The following is a 20,979-nucleotide window of genomic DNA, read 5'->3' as shown; positions in this document are numbered from 1 at the left end:
AGTTTCCGCAGACCAGTGGGTCATTGTCACGACCGACGCCAGTCTATTAGGCTGGGGTGCGGTCTGGGATTCCCTGAAAGCTCAGGGTCTATGGTCTCAGGAAGAGTCTCTTCTCCCGATAAACATCCTGGAACTGAGAGCGATATTCAATGCTCTCCGGGCTTGGCCTCAACTAGCGAAGGCCGGATTCATAAGATTCCAGTCACACAAGATGACGACTGTAGCTTACATCAACCATCAGGGAGGAACAAAGAGTTCCTTGGCGATGAGAGAGGTATCCAAGATCATTAAATGGGCGGAGGATCACTCCTGCCATCTATCTGCAATTCACATCCCAGGAGTAGACAACTGGGAGGCGGATTATCTGAGTCGTCAGACTTTCCATCCGGGGGAGTGGGAACTCCACCCGGAGGTTTTTGCCAAGTTGACTCAATTATGGGACATTCCAGACATGGATCTGATGGCGTCTCGTCAGAACTTCAAGGTTCCTTGCTACGGGTCCAGATCCAGGGATCCCAAGGCGACTCTAGTGGATGCATTAGTGACGCCTTGGTCGTTCAACCTAGCTTATGCATTTCCACCGTTCCCTCTCCTTCCCAGGCTTGTAGCCAGGATCAAACAGGAGAAGGCCTCAGTGATTCTGATAGCTCCTGCGTGGCCACGCAGGACTTGGTATGCAGACCTGGTGAATATGTCATCGGCTCCACCATGGAAGCTACCTTTGAGACAGGATCTTCTAGTGCAAGGTCCATTCGAACATCCAAATCTAGTTTCTCTCCAGCTGACTGCTTGGAAATTGAACGCTTGATTTTATCCAAGCGCGGGTTTTCAGATTCAGTGATAGATACTCTGGTCCAAGCCAGAAAACCTGTGACTAGAAGGATTTACCATAAAATATGGAAAGGATATATCTGTTGGTGTGAATCCAAGGGATTCTCATGGATTAATATTCCCAGGATCCTCTCCTTTCTAACAAGAAGGTTTGGATAAGGGATTGTCAGTGAGTTCTCTAAAAGGACAGAGATCTGCTTTATCTGTCTTGTTACACAGACGACTGGCAGCTGTGCCAGATGTACAAGCTTTTGTACAGGCTTTGGTCAGAATCAAACCTGTTTACAGACCTTTGACTCCTCCCTGGAGTCTAAATTTAGTTTTTTTCAGTTCTTCAAGGGGTTCCATTTGAACCCTTACATTCCATAGATATCAAGTTACTATCTTGGAAAGTTCTGTTTTTGGTTGCTATTTCTTCTGCTAGAAGAGTTTCTGAACTATCTGCTTTGCAGTGTGATCCACCCTATCTGGTGTTCCATTCAGATAAGGTTGTTTTGTGTACCAAGCCTGGTTTTCTTCCAAAAGTTGTTTCCAACAAGAATATTAACCAGGAAATAGTTGTCCCTTCTTTGTGTCCGAATCCAGTTTCAAAGAAGGAACATTTGTTACACCATTTAGATGTAGTCCGTGCTTTAAAGTTCTATTTAGAAGCAACAAAGGATTTCAGACAAAACTTCTTTTTTGTTTGTCGTTTATTCTGGTAAGAGGAGAGGACAAAAAGCTACTGCTACCTCTCTTTCTTTCTGTCTGAAAAGCATTATCCGATTGGCTTATGAGACTGCCGGACGGCAGCCTCCTGAACGAATCACAGCTCACTCTACTAGGGCTGTGGCTTCCACATGGGCCTTCAAGAACGAGGCTTCTGTTGATCAGATATGTGAGGCAGCAACTTGGTCTTCTCTGCACTCTTTTGCCAAATTCTACAAATTTGATACTTTTTGCTTCTTCGGAGGCTATTTTTGGGAGAAAGGTTTTGCAAGCCGTGGTGCCTTCTGTTTAGGTAACCTGATTGGCTCCCTCCCTTCATCCGTGTCCTAAAGCTTTGGTATTGGTTCCCACAAGTAATGGATGACGCCGTGGACCGGACACACCAATGTTGGAGAAAACAGAATTTATGCTTACCTGATAAATTACTTTCTCCAACGGTGTGTCCGGTCCACGGCCCGCCCTGGTTTTTTAATCAGGTTTGAAAAATTTCTCTCTCTATACACTACAGTCACCACTATAGTTTCTCCTTTTTTTCTCCTAACAGTCGGTCGAATGACTGGGGGGGCGGAGCCTGGGAGGGACTATATGGACAGCTCTTGCTGTGTGCTCTCCTTGCCTTTCCCTGTGGGGGAGGAGAATATCCCACAAGTAATGGATGACGCCGTGGACCGGACACACCGTTGGAGAAAGTAATTTATCAGGTAAGCATAAATTCTGTTTTTCTGGGCTAAATCGATTTATATATAAACATATTTTATACTCCATAGCCTTGAGGAATTATTTTAATCTTGGGAATTATGTAAAATAACCGGCAGGCACTGTATTGGACACCTTATTCTCTAGGGGCTTTCCCTAATCATAGGCAGAGTCTCATTTTCGCGCCTCTATTGCGCACTTGTTTTTGAGAAGCATGACATGCAGATGCATGTGTGAGGAGCTCTGATACATAGAAAAGACTTTCTGAAGGCGTCATTTGGTATCGTATTCCCCTTTGGGCTTGGTTGGGTCTCAGCAAAGCAGATACCAGGGACTGTAAAGGGGTTAAATATAAAAACGGCTCCGGTTCCGTTATTTTAAGGGTTAAAGCTTCCAAATTTGGTGTGCAATACTTTTAAGGCTTTAAGACACTGTGGTGAAATTTTGGTGAATTTTGAACAATTCCTTCATACTTTTTTGCAATTGCAGTAATAAAGTGTGTTCAGTTTAAAATTTAAAGTGACAGTAACGATTTATTTTAAAACGTTTTTTGTACTTTATCAAGTTTTTGCCTGTTTAACATGTCTGAACTACCAGATAGACTGTGTTCTGAATGTGGGGAAGCCAAGGTTCCTTCTCATTTAAATAGATGTGATTTATGTGACACAAAATTTAGAGAAAATGATGCCCAAGATGATTCCTCAAGTGAGGGGAGTAAGCATGGTACTGCATCATCCCCTCCTTCGTCTACACCAGTCTTGCCCACACAGGAGGCCCCTAGTACATCTAGCGCGCCAATACTCCTTACTATGCAACAATTAACGGCTGTAATGGATAATTCTATCAAAAACATTTTAGCCAAAATGCCCACTTATCAGCGAAAGCGCAACTGCTCTGTTTTAGAAAATACTGAAGAGCATGAGGACGCTGATGATATTGGTTCTGAAGGGCCCCTACACCAGTCTGAGGGGGCCAGGGAGGTTTTGTCTGAGGGAGAAATTTCAGATTCAGGGAAAATTTCTCAACAAGCTGAACCTGATGTGATTACATTTAAATTTAAATTGGAACATCTCCGCGCTCTGCTTAAGGAGGTGTTATCCACTCTGGATGATTGTGAGAATTTGGTCATTCCAGAGAAACTAGGTAAAATGGACAAGTTCCTAGAGGTCCCGGGGCCCCCCGAAGCTTTTCCTATACCCAAGCGGGTGGCGGACATTGTAAATAAAGAATGGGAAAGGCCCGGTATACCTTTCGTCCCTCCCCCCATATTTAAAAAATTGTTTCCTATGGTCGACCCCAGAAAGGACTTATGGCAGACAGTCCCCAAGGTCGAGGGGGCGGTTTCTACTCTAAACAAACGCACCACTATACCCATAGAAGATAGTTGTGCTTTCAAAGATCCTATGGATAAAAAATTAGAGGTTTGCTTAAAAAGATGTTTGTTCAGCAAGGTTACCTTCTACAACCAATTTCATGCATTGTTCCTGTCACTACAGCAGCGTGTTTCTGGTTCGATGAGCTAGAAAAGGCGCTCAATAATAATTCTTCTTCTTATGAGGAGATTATGGACAGAATTCATGCTCTCAAATTGGCTAATTCTTTCACCCTAGACGCCACTTTGCAATTGGCTAGGTTAGCGGCGAAAAATTCTGGTTTTGCTATTGTGGCGCGCAGAGCACTTTGGTTAAAATCTTGGTCAGCGGATGCGTCTTCCAAGAACAAATTGCTTAACATTCCTTTCAAGGGGAAAACGCTGTTTGGCCCTGACTTGAAAGAGATTATCTCTGATATCACTGGGGGCAAGGGCCACGCCCTTCCTCAGGATAGGTCTTTCAAGGCCAAAAATAAACCTAATTTTCGTCCCTTTCGCAGAAACGGACCAGCCCCAAGTGCTACGTCCTCTAAGCAAGAGGGTAATACTTCTCCTTTAAAGGATGCGTATCTACATATTCCTATCCACAAGGAACATCATCGGTTCCTAAGGTTCGCATTCCTGGACAAGCATTACCAGTTTGTGGCACTTCCGTTCGGATTAGCCACTGCTCCAAGGATTTTCACAAAGGTACTAGGGTCCCTTCTAGCGGTGCTAAGACCAAGGGGCATTGCAGTAGTACCTTACTTGGACGACATTCTGATTCAAGCGTCGTCCCTTCCTCAAGCAAAGGCTCACACGGACATTGTCCTGGCCTTTCTCAGATCTCACGGGTGGAAAGTGAACGTAGAAAAAAGTTCTCTATCTCCGTCAACAAGGGTTCCCTTCTTGGGAACAATAATAGACTCCTTAGAAATGAGGATTTTTCTGACAGAGGCCAGAAAATCAAAACTTCTAAACTCTTGTCAAATACTTCATTCTGTTCCTCTTCCTTCCATAGCGCAGTGCATGGAAGTAATAGGTTTGATGGTAGCGGCAATGGACATAGTTCCTTTTGCGCGAATTCATCTAAGACCATTACAACTGTGCATGCTCAGTCAGTGGAATGGGGACTATACAGACTTGTCTCCGACGATACAAGTAGATCAGAGGACCAGAGATTCACTCCGCTGGTGGCTGTCCCTGGACAACCTGTCACAGGGGATGAGCTTCCGCAGACCAGAGTGGGTCATTGTCACGACCGACGCCAGTCTGGTGGGCTGGGGCGCGGTCTGGGGACCCCTGAAAGCTCAGGGTCTTTGGTCTTGGGAAGAATCTCTTCTCCCGATAAATATTCTGGAACTGAGAGCGATATTCAATGCTCTCAAGGCTTGGCCTCAGCTAGCAAAGGCCAAGTTCATACGGTTTCAATCAGACAACATGACGACTGTTGCGTACATCAACCATCAGGGGGGAACAAGGAGTTCCCTGGCGATGGAAGAAGTGACCAAAATCATTCAATGGGCGGAGACTCAAGCACCTTGGACCTTCAAACTAGCTTATGTATTCCCGCCGTTTCCTCTCATCCCCAGGCTGGTAGCCAGGATCAATCAGGAGAGGGCATCGGTGATCTTGATAGCTCCTGCGTGGCCACGCAGGACTTGGTATGCAGACCTGGTGAATATGTCATCGGCTCCACCATGGAAGCTACCTTTGAGATGAGACCTTCTTGTTCAAGGTCCGTTCGCACATCCGAATCTGGTCTCACTCCAACTGACTGCTTGGAGATTGAACGCTTGATCTTATCAAAGCGAGGGTTCTCAGATTCTGTCATTGATACTCTTGTTCAGGCCAGAAAGCCTGTAACTAGAAAAATTTACCACAAAATATGGAAAAAATATATCTGTTGGTGTGAATCTAAAGGATTCCCTTGGGACAAGGTAAAAATTCCTAAGATTCTATCCTTTCTTCAAGAAGGTTTGGAGAAAGGATTATCTGCAAGTTCCTTGAAGGGACAGATTTCTGCCTTGTCTGTGTTACTTCACAAAAAGCTGGCAGCTGTGCCAGATGTTCAAGCCTTTGTTCAGGCTCTGGTTAGAATCAAGCCTGTTTACAAACCTTTGACTCCTCCTTGGAGTCTCAATTTAGTTCTTTCAGTTCTTCAGGGGGTTCCGTTTGAACCCTTACATTCCGTTGATATTAAGTTATTATCTTGGAAAGTTTTGTTTTTGGTTGCAATTTCTTCTGCTAGAAGAGTTTCAGAATTATCTGCTCTGCAGTGTTCTCCTCCTTATCTGGTGTTCCATGCAGATAAGGTGGTTTTACGTACTAAACCTGGTTTTCTTCCGAAAGTTGTTTCTAACAAAAACATTAACCAGGAGATAGTCGTGCCTTCTTTGTGTCCGAATCCAGTTTCAAAGAAGGAACGTTTGTTGCACAATTTGGATGTTGTTCGTGCTCTAAAATTCTATTTAGATGCTACAAAGGATTTTAGACAAACATCTTCCTTGTTTGTTGTTTATTCTGGTAAAAGGAGAGGTCAAAAAGCAACTTCTACCTCTCTCTCTTTTTGGATTAAAAGCATCATCAGATTGGCTTATGAGACTGCCGGACGGCAGCCTCCTGAAAGAATCACAGCTCATTCCACTAGGGCTGTGGCTTCCACATGGGCCTTCAAGAACGAGGCTTCTGTTGATCAGATATGTAAGGCAGCGACTTGGTCTTCACTGCACACTTTTACTAAATTTTACAAGTTTGATACTTTTGCTTCTTCTGAGGCTATTTTTGGGAGAAAGGTTTTGCAAGCCGTGGTGCCTTCCATCTAGGTGACCTGATTTGCTCCCTCCCTTCATCCGTGTCCTAAAGCTTTGGTATTGGTTCCCACAAGTAAGGATGACGCCGTGGACCGGACACACCTATGTTGGAGAAAACAGAATTTATGTTTACCTGATAAATTACTTTCTCCAACGGTGTGTCCGGTCCACGGCCCGCCCTGGTTTTTTAATCAGGTCTGATAATTTATTTTCTTTAACTACAGTCACCACGGTATCATATGGTTTCTCCTATGCAAATATTCCTCCTTTACGTCGGTCGAATGACTGGGGAAGGCGGAGCCTAGGAGGGATCATGTGACCAGCTTTGCTGGGCTCTTTGCCATTTCCTGTTGGGGAAGAGAATATCCCACAAGTAAGGATGACGCCGTGGACCGGACACACCGTTGGAGAAAGTAATTTATCAGGTAAACATAAATTCTGTTTTTCCATTTTTTTCCTCATTTTATAATGTTTTTTTATAGTAAATTATAAGATATGATGAAAATTATGGTATCTTTTGAAAGTCAATTTAATGGCGAGAAAAACTGTATATAATATGTGTGGGTACAGTAAATGAGTAAGAGGAAAATTACAGCTAAACACACCGCAAAAATGTAAAAATAGCCTTGGTCCCAAACGGACAGAAAATGGAAAAGTGCTGCGGTCATTAAGGGGTTAAAGTCTACTAAAAGAAACATTGTCAGAGGTTTTGTTTTTTTTTTCAAACCAAAATGTGTCTACATTATTTGTATTGCGCTTAAAAATTGAAACATAAAACAAATACATGTCCCTGTTCAAAACAATTATATAGATCAAAATCTATCTCTTAGATTTTCCATTTCCTATGAGCCCTTCTGAAATTAGAACCCCAGGCTCCCCCCCCCTCAAAATCTGTTATTGTGTTTAGATATTCTGACCTTCAAGCAACCAGTAAAACCATATTCTAGTATGAGTTTCAACCGAATTCTGCAGATGGGCTGCTGTTTCATGCATAGGTGTTACTAATTTTTGTCAATCTCACTCCATTCCGGCACCCCTGATTTCCAATATCTAGCTATACTTGTTCTTATTAAAGTAAAGATAATTCTAAGTAAAGTGTTGATATGCGAGTTAAATTTTATTCTTTTCATTTAGTAAAGCTTGCAAGGCCGAAACTATATAATTTGTCCCCTAGTAATTTGCTTAAAAGATCAGAGGTTTTTTTACCAGATTTCCATAACTCCTCTCCCCAACATGTGGATGTATGTTCCTTTAGTCTGGCATCCTCTAACAATTTTGAGAACTTCCTTTTACTGAGTGAGTTGTCTGTATCGGAGTAAGATACCACCTGAAGACCGACTTAATACTGTTCTCTCTCAGGTCAGCTCTAAGGAGACCTCTCCCTGAGTCATATATTAATGAGTTCCAGTTTTCTATAGTCATATCTACTGTCAAGTCGGTCTCCCATCGGGTCATTATAGAAGATTTAGAGCTAGCTTTTTCTGATTGAATGTCTAAAATGAAGAGATGGTGTGTTTGGGGGTCTGTGATAAACAGCAATATTTTTCTAGTGTAGTGGTCAGTCTTTTGCTACCCAGCAAAGCGTATTTACGTAGGGCAGTCATCTGTAAGTATAAAAACCATTGAAGGTCTAGCTTGTCTTGAAGCTGGGCGAAAGTGGCAGACTTCATACATAGGGGGCTTCCACTTACTCTGTAAAGACCCTTGTTTTCCCATTTGTCAATGAGCATTCTCAGATTTCTAGGTAACCGATACCTTTAAGGGTCTCACCAGGGGGAGGCAGTTGAAATGAAAGTATCCTCTCTGAAAGCTTTTTTTCCAGTGTTGTATCGAAAGTATTTTAGCTTGTGGTTTGTATTTTACCTCCCCACCTTGATTATTATTGTCCCAGAGAACATCTTCCGCCGAAGTGTATCCCCCCCTATTGAAGCCTCCAACATTGGCCAAAAAAAAACAATGATTCCTTTCCTACTTGCCACTGAAATTTGGGATAATATGTAAGCCTTGTAGTAGTACCATAAATTTGGTACCCCCGCCCCTCCTAATCGCCTGTGTCTCGTGAGGACCGTGAAAGGGATTCTGGCATGTTTACTTCCTCTCAGGAGGTTATGAATAGTTGATTGAAGCGAAGCTAAGTCTTGTTTAACTATCTTTATTGGTAGTACTCTAAACAAATACATGATCCTTGGAAGAATATTCATTTTTATGGAAGATAACCTATCATTCCACACAATTTGTTTTTTTTTTTCCATCTGAGAAGGTCTTGTTTGTTTGACCGAAATAATGGGATATAATTGGCCTGATATAGTTGTCTAAAACTGTGTCCACTTAATGCCTAAGTATGCAACATGGTTCTTGCCCACTTAATCAACATTATTGTGCCTAATTTGGATTTTGTCTCGGTAATTCTATGGGAAGGTCCTCGCACTTATCCAGGTTAACTTTGTATCCTGAAATATTCAAAACTTTATGGAGGATGTCATAAACTACAAATACATTCAACTAAACAGCTTTTCCATATACATGACATTTTAAACCTATTTCAACAATGGTTGATGAAGCTGTTTTTGATTTTTAAACTAAGAGAAGAGTGCTCACTTGTTTCATTATTAGGGACAGTGTGTGTGGTGCAATTTGGGGGGTGGATGTTTTCAAACCATATGTTCCCTCATGGATTACTTTGTTACAAACTTGTCAATGAAGATCCATATGTGTGAAAGACATGAGCTAAACGTTAAATTCCGCTTTCCTGATTTTTTGTTTTTCCATGTAGTGTAGTTCTATAAATGGTGTTTTTCGCCACACCTCATTTAAATAGGTCTGCATGCTATTGTATGCTGCAGTTCACATTATAGTAGTAGATGCTACACATTGATTGCTTAGATCAGTGCTGGAGCTCATTTACATTTGGCCTTTTACAGTAAGGGGTAGGGATACACCAAAATCTTGGCCGCAGAAACGTTTCGGCTGAAAATGGCATTTCTTTCCTAAGACGTGGAGAGTCCACAACGTCATTCCAATTACTAGTGGGATATTTACTCCTGGACAGCAGGAGGAGGCAAAGAGCACCACAGCAAAGCTGTTTGTGTCACTTCCCTTACCCATAACCCCCAGTCATTCTCTTTGCCTCTGTCAATGGAGGAGGTGAAGTTTGGTGTCTGAAGATATTAATTCCTTTTTTGGGTACTTTTCCCTGCAAGCAAGAATTTGGGTTTAGCTGTGTCCACATCAATCTCTTGAGTAAGAGTAGTGGTGGCTTTTAAGCAGTTAAAAAGTAGTGAGGTGGTTTTGCTCAGGTTTCTAACATATTTGCTGCCCTTGGTGTTGAAAGCCAGAGTTGGTTACTATATTCTTTCTTTTTCTACAGCTCTCTGTAAGGAGTATGTGTCCTTTCACGCCTTGTGAGCTGTTTTCCTGTCTAACAGCTGGATTTGCAGTTAAAGGGACACTGAACCCAATTTTTTTCTTTTGTGATTCAAATAGAGCATACAATTTTAAGTAACTTTCTAATTTACTCCTATTATCAATTTTTCTTCGTTCACTTGCTATCTTTATTTGAAAAAGAAGGCATCTAAGCTTTTTTGGTTCAGCACTTTTTTTTATTGGTGGATGAATTTATCCACCAATCAGCAAGAATAACCCAGGTTATTCACCAAAGATGGGCCGGCATCTAAACTTACATTCTTGCATTTCAAATAAAGATACCAAGAGAGTGAAGAAAATTTGATAATAGGAGTAAATTAGAAAGTTGCTTAAAATTGCATGCTCTGTCTGAATCACGAAATATATTTTTTTAGTTTAGTGTCCCTTTAAGTGCTTTTGTCTTCTAGGTCTTGGAGACTTGCACTTAAGAGGATTTCTCTGCATTATTTATTTGGGACATACTTAATCCTTAATAGAGGATTTTATTTAGGCAGTGTTCAGGCACACATCGTATGTGACTTAGACTTAGGGGTTAATCTTCCTTTATTGTGTTTAGAGGAGATACCTTAGATTCAGTGGCTCTTTTATATTTGAGACTCTTTATGGGTCTGATTGGGAAGACTTTGAGATGTACTTGTATAGTTTCTCTTGGCATTCTACTATTAGATAGGCAAATCTCTGAAGGAATTTAGTCTTTGAAGGGTTCTGGCTAATTTTTGTCAGTTTACTGTTCCGGCCAGCAGTGTTCAGAAACGTGCGCTTTTATTTTTAATGCGCAGTTTCTTTTCAGCCGGTCACATGACTACCTGCTCTTCCGCTCACAGATTCGGAGCGACGTCGGCTGTCAGCGGTTTTATCCTTTGATTTGCAAGTTTGTCTGTACTCCAGAGGGGCAGGTAGGGCACCTCAGTCTGCTGAGGTGTAGAGGTCCTTATTTAGGGGTATTTTTTTTTTTTTTTTTTTTTTTTTTGCAAATTCTCTCTGAGTAAATTTTAGATTTAAAGTGACAGTGTGAATTTTAAATTTATTTTATTTTTTCTTGTCATTCCTGTATCTCTGGGAATCCTTTAAGCTATGGACATTTAGCAGGAGTCTGTTACTATGGACAAATGTTTATTGTGTCTAGAGAGACAAATTGTTACCTATGCAATTTTGTTCCTTATGTCTAGATAACTTTGAAATGTAAAGATACATTTCTATTTTCTGAGCCTGTGTCTCAGGATGATGCTGTTCAGGCAATGCCACAGCTTTGAGCTCAAACGTCCCAGGCCTCAATGGCATCACATACAGTGCCCTGCAGTTCCTCTCAGCCTCCTGGAGGAGTTTATTTGCCATCAGATTTTACTGCACAGATATCCTCTGCAGTATCTGCTGCATTATCTGCTTTTCCTATGTTGGGAAAACGCAAGAGGAAATCTAAACATTTGTCAGATAGTAAGGTGTCTGTCCCATCTGCTGCCGTGAAGGTGGACCTCCCTCATAAGTCTGAGGATACCTCGATAGCCTCTGAGGGTGAAATCTCAGATTCTGACAGTATAATTCCTTTGTCTGATTCTGAAGAGGTTAACTTTAGATTTAAGCTTGATCACCTCCGCTTAATTCTAAAGTAGGTTTTGGCTACTTTGGACGACTCCAACGCTTGTCACTGTCAACCCTAAGAAATCTAGTAAACTTAACAAATACTATGATGTTCCTCCCGCTGTGGAGGTACCTAAATGAAGTTACGAAAGGAACAAAAATTTCTTTGACGTACAAGGTCAAAAGTCTTCCTCTAAGCAGGAGCAGTCCAAGTCTTATTGGAAACACAATCAGTCTTGGAACAAGGAAAAGCAATCAAAGAAACCCTCTGCTGATACTAAATCAGCATGAAGGGTCTGCCCCTGGTTTGGAATTGGATCAAGTGGGGGGCAGACTTTCCTTGTTTCACCTAGCGTGGCTACGAGATGTCCCAGATCCTTGGGTTGTGGACATAGTATCACAGGGGTACAAAATAGAATTCAAATCTCGTCCTCCCAAGGGCAGATTTCTCCTCTCAGTTATCTGCGGATCAGGTAAAAAGAGAGGCATTCTTAAAGTGCCTTCAGGACCTTTCCTCCCTGGGAGTGATTGTTCCAGTTCCCGTCAGAGAACAGGATCTAGGATTTTATTCATATCTGTTTGTGATTCCCAAAAAAGAGGGAACTTTTCGACCCATTTTAGACCAAGTTTCTCAGGGTTCTGTCCTTCAAAATGGAAACCATACATTCCATTCTTCCTTTCGTCCAAGAGGGTCAGTTCATGACTAACATATACCTGAAGGATGCATATTTTCATGTTCCCATCCACAGGGATCATCACCAGTTCCTGAGATTTGCTTTTCTAGACTAGCATTTTCAGTTTGTTGCTTTTCCGTTTGGCCTTGCTACAGCTCCCAGAATCTTCTCAAATGTTCTGGGGGCTCTCTTGGCAGTTGTCAGGTCTCAGGAAATTGTGGTGGCACCTTACCTGGATGACATTGGTTCTGGCGCCATCTTTTCAACAAGCAAACTATCATACAGAGATCTTGTCTTTTCTACGTTGCCACGGATGGAAAGTGAATCTAGAGAAGAGTTTACTTGTTCCAGCTGCAAGGGTGGTTTTCCTAGGGACCATCATCGATTCCCTATCTATATGAAAATTTTTCTGACGGAGGTCAGGAGATCCAAGCTTTTCACTACTTGCCTTTCTCTACAGTCTACTGTTCGGCCATCAGTAGCTCAATGTATGGAGGTAATTGGTCTGATCGTCGCTTCCATGGACATCATTACCCTTGCTCGATTCCATTTGAGTGCTCTGCAATTATGCATGCTCAGATAATGGAACGGAGACCATTTGGATCCGTCTCAGAGGATAGATCTACACCAGTCGACAAGAGACTCTCTCCCGTGGTTTCTTTCTCAGGACCATCTGTCTCAGGGCACATGCTTCCGGAGACCCTCCTGGTGATTGTGACCACGGATGCCAGCCTTCTAGACTGGGGAGCAGTCTGGGATTTAAGGGCTCAGGGCCTATGGACTCGGGAGGGGTCTTCTCTCCCCATAAACATCTTGGAGTTGAGGGCGATCTTCAAAGCTCTGATGGCCTGGCCTCAGTTGTCCTTAGCCCGGTTTATCAGGTTCCAGACGGACAACATTACCTCAGTGGCTTACATAAACCACCAGAGAGGAACTTGCAGTTCCTTGGCCATGAAGGAGGGGACTTGGATTATTCAGTGGGCAGAAGAACAACTGGGAGGCGTATTTCCTGAGCAGACAGACCTTTCATCCCGGGGAGTGGGCTCTCTATCCGGAGGTGTTCTTCAGGTTAACCCTCAAGTTGGGGGGTACCGGAGTTGGATCTGATGACTTCTCGTCAGAATGCCAAGCTTCCAAGGTAGGGATCAAGGTCAAGAGATCCTCAGGCTGCTCTGATAGATGCTCTGGCGGTTCCTTGGGAATTTGGTATAGCATACCTGTTTCCTCCGTTTGCGCTCCTTCCACAAGTCATTGCTCGTATCAAACAGGAGAGAGCGTCTGATTCCAATAGCTCCTGCATGGCCTTGCAGGATCTGGTATGCAGACCTAGTGAAGATGTCATCTTTTCCTCCTTGGAGGTTACCTCTGAGGAAGTACCTTCTCAGGGTCCTTTCCTCCATCCAAATCTTGTTTCTCTGAAGCTGACTGCTTGGAGATTAAACGCTTAGTTCTGTCTTAGCATGGGTTTTCTGAATCAGTCATTGATATCATGCTTCAGGTTCATAAACCTGTTGCTCATAAAATTTACAATAAGGTATGGCGTAAATATCTTTATTGGTGTGAATTGAAGGGCTTCTCTTGGAGTAGGGTCAGGATTCCTAGAATTTTCTTTTCTCCAGGATGGTCTGGAGAAAGGGTTGTCAGTCCGTTCTCTGAAAGGTCAGATTTCTGCATTTATTCTTTTACATAAGCGTCTGGCGGATGTGCCGGATGTTCAATCTTTTTGTCAGGCCCTGTGTTGAAACCTGTTATTCCTCCTTGAAGCTTTAACCTAGTTCTTAGTTTTGCAGCAGGCTCTGTCATAGATATTAAGCTGTTATCTTGGAAGGTTTTGTTTCTTATTGCTATTTCCTCTGCTCAGTTTCTGAACTCTCGGCTTTACAGTGGGATTCACCTTACCTTGTTTTTCATACGGATAAGGTGGTCCTTCGTACTAAATTGGGTTTTCTCCCTAAGGTGGTTTCGGATAGAAATATTAATCGGGAGATTGTTTGCTCCTTCTCTCTGTGCTAATCCTTCTCATAAGGAACGTCTGTTGCACAACTTCGATGTTGTGCATGCTCTTAAATTCTTTCCTACAGGCTACTAAGGATTTTCGCCAGTCTTCTGCCATGTTTGTTTGTTTCTCTCTCTGGAAAGCGTAAGGGTCAGAAGGCTACTTCTACTTCAATTTTCCCTCTGGTTGAGAAGTATTTGTTTTGCTTATGAGGCTGGACAGCAGCCTCCTGAAAAAAAAAAATACAGCTCATTCCACTAGGACTGTCTCCTCTTCTTCGGCTTTCAAACATGAAGCTTCTGTGGAACAGATTTGCAAAGTGGCAACATGGTCCTCACTGCATACATTTTACAAATTTGATTCTTTTGCCTCGGCTGAGGCCTCTTTTTTGGGAGAAAGGTTCTTCAAACGGTGGTGACTTCTGTCTAGGTCTGCCTGTCTTGTTCTCCCTCCCTGTTCATTCTGTGTCCTCTAGCTTGGGTATTGGTTCCCACTAGTAATTGAAATGACGTTGTGGACTCTCCATGTCTTAGGAAATAAAATAAAATGTATGCTTACCTGATAAATTTCTTTCTTTCCGGACATGGGGTCCACGACACCATTCTTTTAGATTAGACTTTTTTTTTTATTATCTAAACCTCAGGCACCTCTACACCTTTGTTATCTTTTTCCATTTCCCTTCGGCTGAATGACTGGGGGTTATGGTAAGGGAAGTGACACTTAACAGCTTTGCTGTGTTGCTCTTTTCCTCCTCATGCTGGCTAGGAGTGAATATCCCACTAGTAATTGGAATGACGTTGTGGACTCCATTTCTAGAAAGAAAGAAATTTATCAGGTAAGCATAACATTTTTTTTTTATTTTTTTTTAGTTTTTCAGTTTTTGGAATTTTTTTTTGCCTGTTTCGGTAAAATTATTGTTTAGCATATTTCAAATTTGATGGTAGCCTAGAGCTGCGGTTTGAGTTAATTACTTGACTTACTGTTTTGCATATAATAGTTTTCTAGGACTATACATTATTTGGATAATTGGTTAAAAAAAAAACAACTTAAATCTAATTCTGTTACACATAACTAAATAAAGAATACAGTATATTGATATTTAATATTGTGTAGGGATGCACCGACATTTAGATTGCAGAAACATTTTGGCCGAAAATGCCAGCATCAGTTTTTTTTTTTTTTGGGGGGGGGGGGGGGGTTGGTAAAATCGTGTTGCATATTTAATCTTTTTTGTCCAATTTTAGTGTTACTTTCATTGTGTGATTATTTTATTTGCTTGCAGTTTTTTAATTCAGATTAATTAAATCTAATGATTTTTTTTTAAAATAGTTTCTTAAGAAAACATGGTTACAGTAGACTTTATGTAGGTATTTAAATCGTTTGTTTAAAAAAAAAAAAGTCAGTTTTCGAGCAAGAGCATCCTGAATTTTTGGTATCTGCACATTGTTTTCAATACAGTACTCAATTGCTAATATATATTACACAAGTATAAAAAATGTGTTTATTGTCCCTAAAATACATTTTCTACTTAATTCCAGAATGCATGACAGCTGACCTGCTGGAAGAATTAATGTCATCAGAGGGTAAGTAATGCTATGACCCATTCTTTCCCAGACTATAGTAGTTAGTAATTTATTTTAATTTATTAGTATTCAATATAATTTTATTTTCTAATTAAATAAATGGAATAGCCATCTATTTAGTTTTTTGTAGCACTTCACTTTTTCTCCAGTCTTTGCTCCCAGATACAGGCCTTTGTTCACTCCTTTTTTTTTTTTTTTTTTTTCCCCCACCAGTTTTTGCTCCTCTGCTTAGACTTTCACCTCCACCAGGGGATCATGACTACGTCTACAACTTGGATGAAAGTGAAGGCGTATGTGACCTCTTTGATGTCCCAATAAACCTTTGACATTGGCAATCTTGTGAATATAGACTTTTTGATTATCTTTATGAAGAAATTTGTCTATTTTTGGATTCCTGTTTGTGACAGAAAATTACCAGACATACTTCTGCAATGCAGATAGTTGCATCATGAAACCGCTGTCTAGGACTATAATGATCACTGCACTGGAACTATTTACCATCCATTGGGGGGCACAAGACTTGATTGACGAATATGGAAGTTGCAGGATGTTCAAAGCACTTAACTGTTCTCCTGCTAGACCCCTTGGACCAAGCCAATGCTGAATCTTCTCTTGTTGGATATCTGCCTCATAGTGGGCAGGGACACTTTGGTTAGCAGTACTTCAGGACGGATTATGCTGTTGTATAGTGTCCAACTGATGGGTTTACAGTAGCATCCAGGCACGATGATCCAATGCCACAGCGATGGACTATAAGATAGCAGTTTATGCTATTCCACAGCCTACATCCCTTAAATGTACTGGCAGTCACTCTTTAGAAAATTGACATTTATTTGAAGACTGTTGCTATAAAATTATTTTTCTACGTCTGTTCTTGCTGCGCCGCATGTACTCTTTGTAACTATTATTTTTTATTTTTTTCCTCAAAATAAACCCACCCTTTGCCAGTAGCACTTTAGGGAAGTTAAAGCCAAATCCTGCATTACTGTGATATTTGTTTGAAGAATGTGTGGTGGTAGCCTTTTTAGATATAAATCTTAGACACTAAAGTCAAAATTAAACTGTCATGATTCAGAGAGAGTGCCATTTTAAGCAACTTTCCTATTCATATCTATGAATTTTGGTTTGTTCTTTTGGCATAGTTTGAAGAGTACCTCTAGGCATGCTTAATACATCAGGTGTGTCAATTGCTACAAACATTGTGGCAAACTGATGTACTATAATCCTACCTTGATTTACTCTTCAACAAAGGATACCAAGAGAATGACATAAAACTGTTTAAAAGTGCACGCTCTAATTACATCATGAAATTTTGATTTTACTGTCTCTTTAAAGGGTCATTAAACTCGTAGTATAATTCACCACAAAACTAAACTATGCATAGTTTTAATTTTCAGTGTATTTTATTTTCATTTTATGATTTTTTTTCAACTGCCTCCTCACAGGCTGGAGTTCATTCTGCATACTTTAGAACCCAGAAAATGCAAAATTCTGAAATTGGTTGAAATTGATTGATCATTTGCAGTAGATCATATCTATCAATAGCAGTAGAGATAAGCTAACGGTCATCAGGATATATTCATACACTGCAAAACAATGTAAATTTAGCTACAAATTTATTTTGCATATAGATCTTCTGCAATTGTGAATATATAGTATGCGTATAAAAAAAATGACTTTAATGTCCTTTTAAATCAATGTAAAATTAGCTAAAGGTGAGAACTAAAGTGGTTTATGATCTGCAAAACAATGTATATGTAAGGGTCTCAAGATCACAAATATAGTTTACGAGAGCAAGGTAACAATTCTTTATGCAAACTAAATTATTTACTAATGTTCAGAAGGAAAGCCTTATTTCTTTATTTTTTCCCAGAAAAAAAAAAATCTGAACTTTTTATATATTAAGTTGAGGAATTGGCGAGATCTAGGGTTATGCCTCAGAAGTACTACTTTTTAGAGAGATTTACATGCAGGATAATATGCCAGTTGAAGCTAGAGGCACAGTATAAGCTATTCAACAATCTCTGACATATGCTTAAGGCTTTTTTGAGGATTAAGTATAATATAAATATATATATATATTTTTTATTTTTTTTTAATTAGAATATATATTCCAAGTCTGAACAATATGTGATGTCTTTTCTAGTCCAGAACCTTAGTTCTTAATGTTTTGATTCATGACAATTGTGTTATTGTTAAAGTAAAATGGAATGAAACATTTTAAATCCATTTCATCTCGTAATTTATATAACACATAAACAAGACAATAAATTTGGCTTTGCATAGAAAGTGGCAGGTCATCACTGCAACCAGTGATATCCACTAAATGTTTCCCATGGTCTCTCTTATCTGAGATTAGTTCACAACTTCCAAATTTTTCCAGACTCCGCTCCCTACACCTGCTTAAACAGTAAATACATTTCATAACATTTATCTAATTATGGCTGCTGCCATAGTGGAACCTTGATAAATGCAGGTGTCCGAAGTTTGCTTCACATGTGCAAACATGTCAGCCCTGGAATGCAATTAACACTAGATTTCTCTTGTAAGGTGTATCCAGTCCACGGGTTCATCCATTACTTGTGGGATATTCTCCTTCCCAACAGGAAGCTGCAAGAGGACACCCACAGCAGAGCTGTCTATATAGCTCCTCCCCTAACCCCCACCCCCAGTCATTCTCTTGCAGCTCTCGACAAGATAGAAATGAAAATTTTTCTGACAGAAGTCAGGATATCAAAGCTTCTAACTTCCTGCCGTACTCTTCATTCCACTTCTTGGCCATCAGTGGCTCAGTGTATGGAAATGATCGGCCTAATGGTAGCGGCAATGGACATAGTTCCGTTTACATCTCACACCACTGCAACTTTGCATGCTCAACCAGTGGAATGGGGACTACACAGATTTATCTCCTCTGTTAAATCTGGACCAAGAGACCAGAGATTCTCTTCTCTGGTGGTTATCTCGGGTCCATCTGTCCAGGGGAATGAGTTTCCGCAGGCCAGAGTGGACTATAGTGACGACAGATGCCAGCCTTCTGGGCTGGGGCGCAGTCTGGAACTCCCTGAAGGCTAAGGGTTCGTGGAGGAAGCCCTCCTTCCGATAAACATTCTGGAACTAAGAGCGATATTCAATGCTCTTCAGGCTTGGCCTCAACTAGCTGCGGCCAAGTTCATCAGATTTCAGTCGGACATTATCACGACTGTAGCCTATATCAACCATCAGGGGGGAACAAGGAGTCCCCTGGCAATGATGGTTTCCAAGATAATTCTCTGGGCAGAGGTTCACTCTTGCCATCTTTCAGCTATCCATATCCTAGGAGTAGAGAACTGGGAGGCGGATTTTCTAAGTCGGCAGACTTTTCATCCGGGGGAGTGGGAGCTCCATCCGGAGGTATTTGCCCAACTGATTCAACTATGGGGCAAACCAGAACTGGATCTGATGGCGTCTCGTCAGAACGCCAAGCTTCCTTGTTACGGGTCCAGTTCAAGGGATCCCCAGGCAGCGCTGATAGATGCTCTAGCAGTGCCCTGGTACTTCAGCCTGGCTTATGTGTTTCCACCGTTTCCTCTCCTCCCTCGTCTGATTGCCAAGATCAAGCAGGAGAGAGCTTCAGTGATTTTGATAGCGCCTGCGTGGCCACGCATGACTTGGTATGCGGATCTGGTGGACATGTCATACTTTCCACCATGGACTCTACCGCTGAGGCAAGACCTTCTACTCCAAGGTCCATTCAAACATCCAAATCTAATTTCTTTGCGTCTGAACGCTTGATTTTATCAAAACGTGTTTTTTCCGAGTCGGTCATTGATACCTTGATTCAGGCTCGAAAGCCTGTCACCAGGAAAATCTATCATAAGATATGGTGTAAATATCTTCATTGGTGTGAATCCAAGGGTTACTCGTGGAGTAACGTCAGGATTCCTAGGATTCTATCTTTTCTCCAAGAAGGATTGGAAAAGGGATAGTTCCTTAAAGGGACAGATTTCTGCTCTGTCTATTCTTTTGCTCAAGCGCCTGGCTGATGTTCCAGACGTTCAGGCTTTGGTTAGAATCAGGCCTGTGTTTAAACCTGTTGCTCCGCCATGGAGTTTAAATTTAGTTCTTAAAGTTCTTCAAGGGGTTCCGTTTGAACCCTTGCATTCCATAGATATCAAGCTTTTATCTTGGAAAGTTCTGTTTTTAGTAGCTATCTCTTCGGCTTGAAGAGTTTCAGAGTTATCTGCCTTGCAGTGTGATTCTCCTTATCTGATTTTCCATGCAGATAAGGTAGTTTTGTGTACCAAACCTGGGTTTCTTCCTAAGGTAGTATCTAATAGGAATATCAATCAGGAAATTGTTGTTCCGTCACTGTGTCCTAATCCTTCTTCAAAGAAGGAACGTCTGTTACACAATCTTGACGTGGTTCGTGCTTTAAAGTTTTTTATTTGCAAGCTACTAAGGATTTTCGTCAAACATCTGTATTGTTTGTTGTCTACTCTGGAAAGAGGAGAGGCCAAAAGGCTTCGGCAACTTCTTTCTTCTTGGCTAAGAAGCATAATCCGTTTAGCTTATGAGACTGCTGGCCAGCAGCCTCCTGAAAGAATTACAGCTCATTCTACTAGAGCGGTAGCTTCCACATGGGCTTTTAAACATGAGGCCTCTGTTGAACAGATTTGTAAGGCGGCGACTTGGTCTTCGCTTCATACTTTTTCTAAATTCTACAAATTTGATACTTTTGCTTCATCCGTGTCCTAAAGCTTTGGTATTGGTATCCCACAAGTAATGGATGAACCCGTGGACTGGATACACCTTACAAGAGAAAACAAAATGTATGCTTACCTGATAAATTTCTTTCTCTTGTGGTGTATCCAGTCCACGGCCCGCTCTGTCACTTTAAGGCAGGTGTTATTTTTTAAACTACAGTCACCACTGCACCCTATAGTTTCTCCTTTTTCTTCTTGTCTTCGGTCGAATGACTGGAGGTGGGGGTTAGGGGAGGAGCTATATAGACAGCTCTTCTGTGGGTGTCCTCTTGCAGCTTCCTGTTGGGAAGGAGAATATCCCACAAGTAATGGATGAACCCGTGGACTGGATACACCACAAGGGAGAAATTTATAAGGTAAGCATAAATTTTGTTTTCAACATGGTAGCTCCCATGACTAGAGGAACGTGGAACAACCTCACTATTATGTTTATAAAATTATATTTAATTTTTAATGTCCCTTTTAACTTAAAGGGACAGTCAACACCAGCATTTTTGTTTCATGTAATTGGCAAGAGTCTATGAGCTAGTGACGTATGGGATATACAATCCTACCAGGAGGGCCAAAGTTTCCCAAACCTCAAA

The 20,979-nt window shown here is 41.3% G+C and overlaps 1 protein-coding gene across 1 annotated transcript in view; it reads left to right on the top strand.

The window, feature by feature from the left end:
• E2F4 (E2F transcription factor 4) overlaps positions 1 to 16,628 on the top strand; it is an 81,498-nt gene extending 64,870 nt beyond the window's left edge. The window contains exons 9-10 of the mRNA XM_053702914.1: positions 15,609 to 15,653; positions 15,867 to 16,628. Of these exons, the coding sequence (XP_053558889.1) occupies positions 15,609 to 15,653; positions 15,867 to 15,979 (158 nt within the window). The 3' untranslated portion in view covers positions 15,980 to 16,628. The remainder of the gene's footprint in view (positions 1 to 15,608; positions 15,654 to 15,866) is intronic.
• The last annotated feature ends 4,351 nt before the right edge of the window (positions 16,629 to 20,979 follow it).

This window comes from Bombina bombina, chromosome 1, assembly GCF_027579735.1.
Source record: "Bombina bombina isolate aBomBom1 chromosome 1, aBomBom1.pri, whole genome shotgun sequence".
In the NCBI taxonomy this organism is placed as follows: Eukaryota; Metazoa; Chordata; class Amphibia; order Anura; family Bombinatoridae; genus Bombina; species Bombina bombina.
Note: the sequence above shows the minus strand (reverse complement) of the source record. Positions and strands in the feature narration are given on the sequence as shown.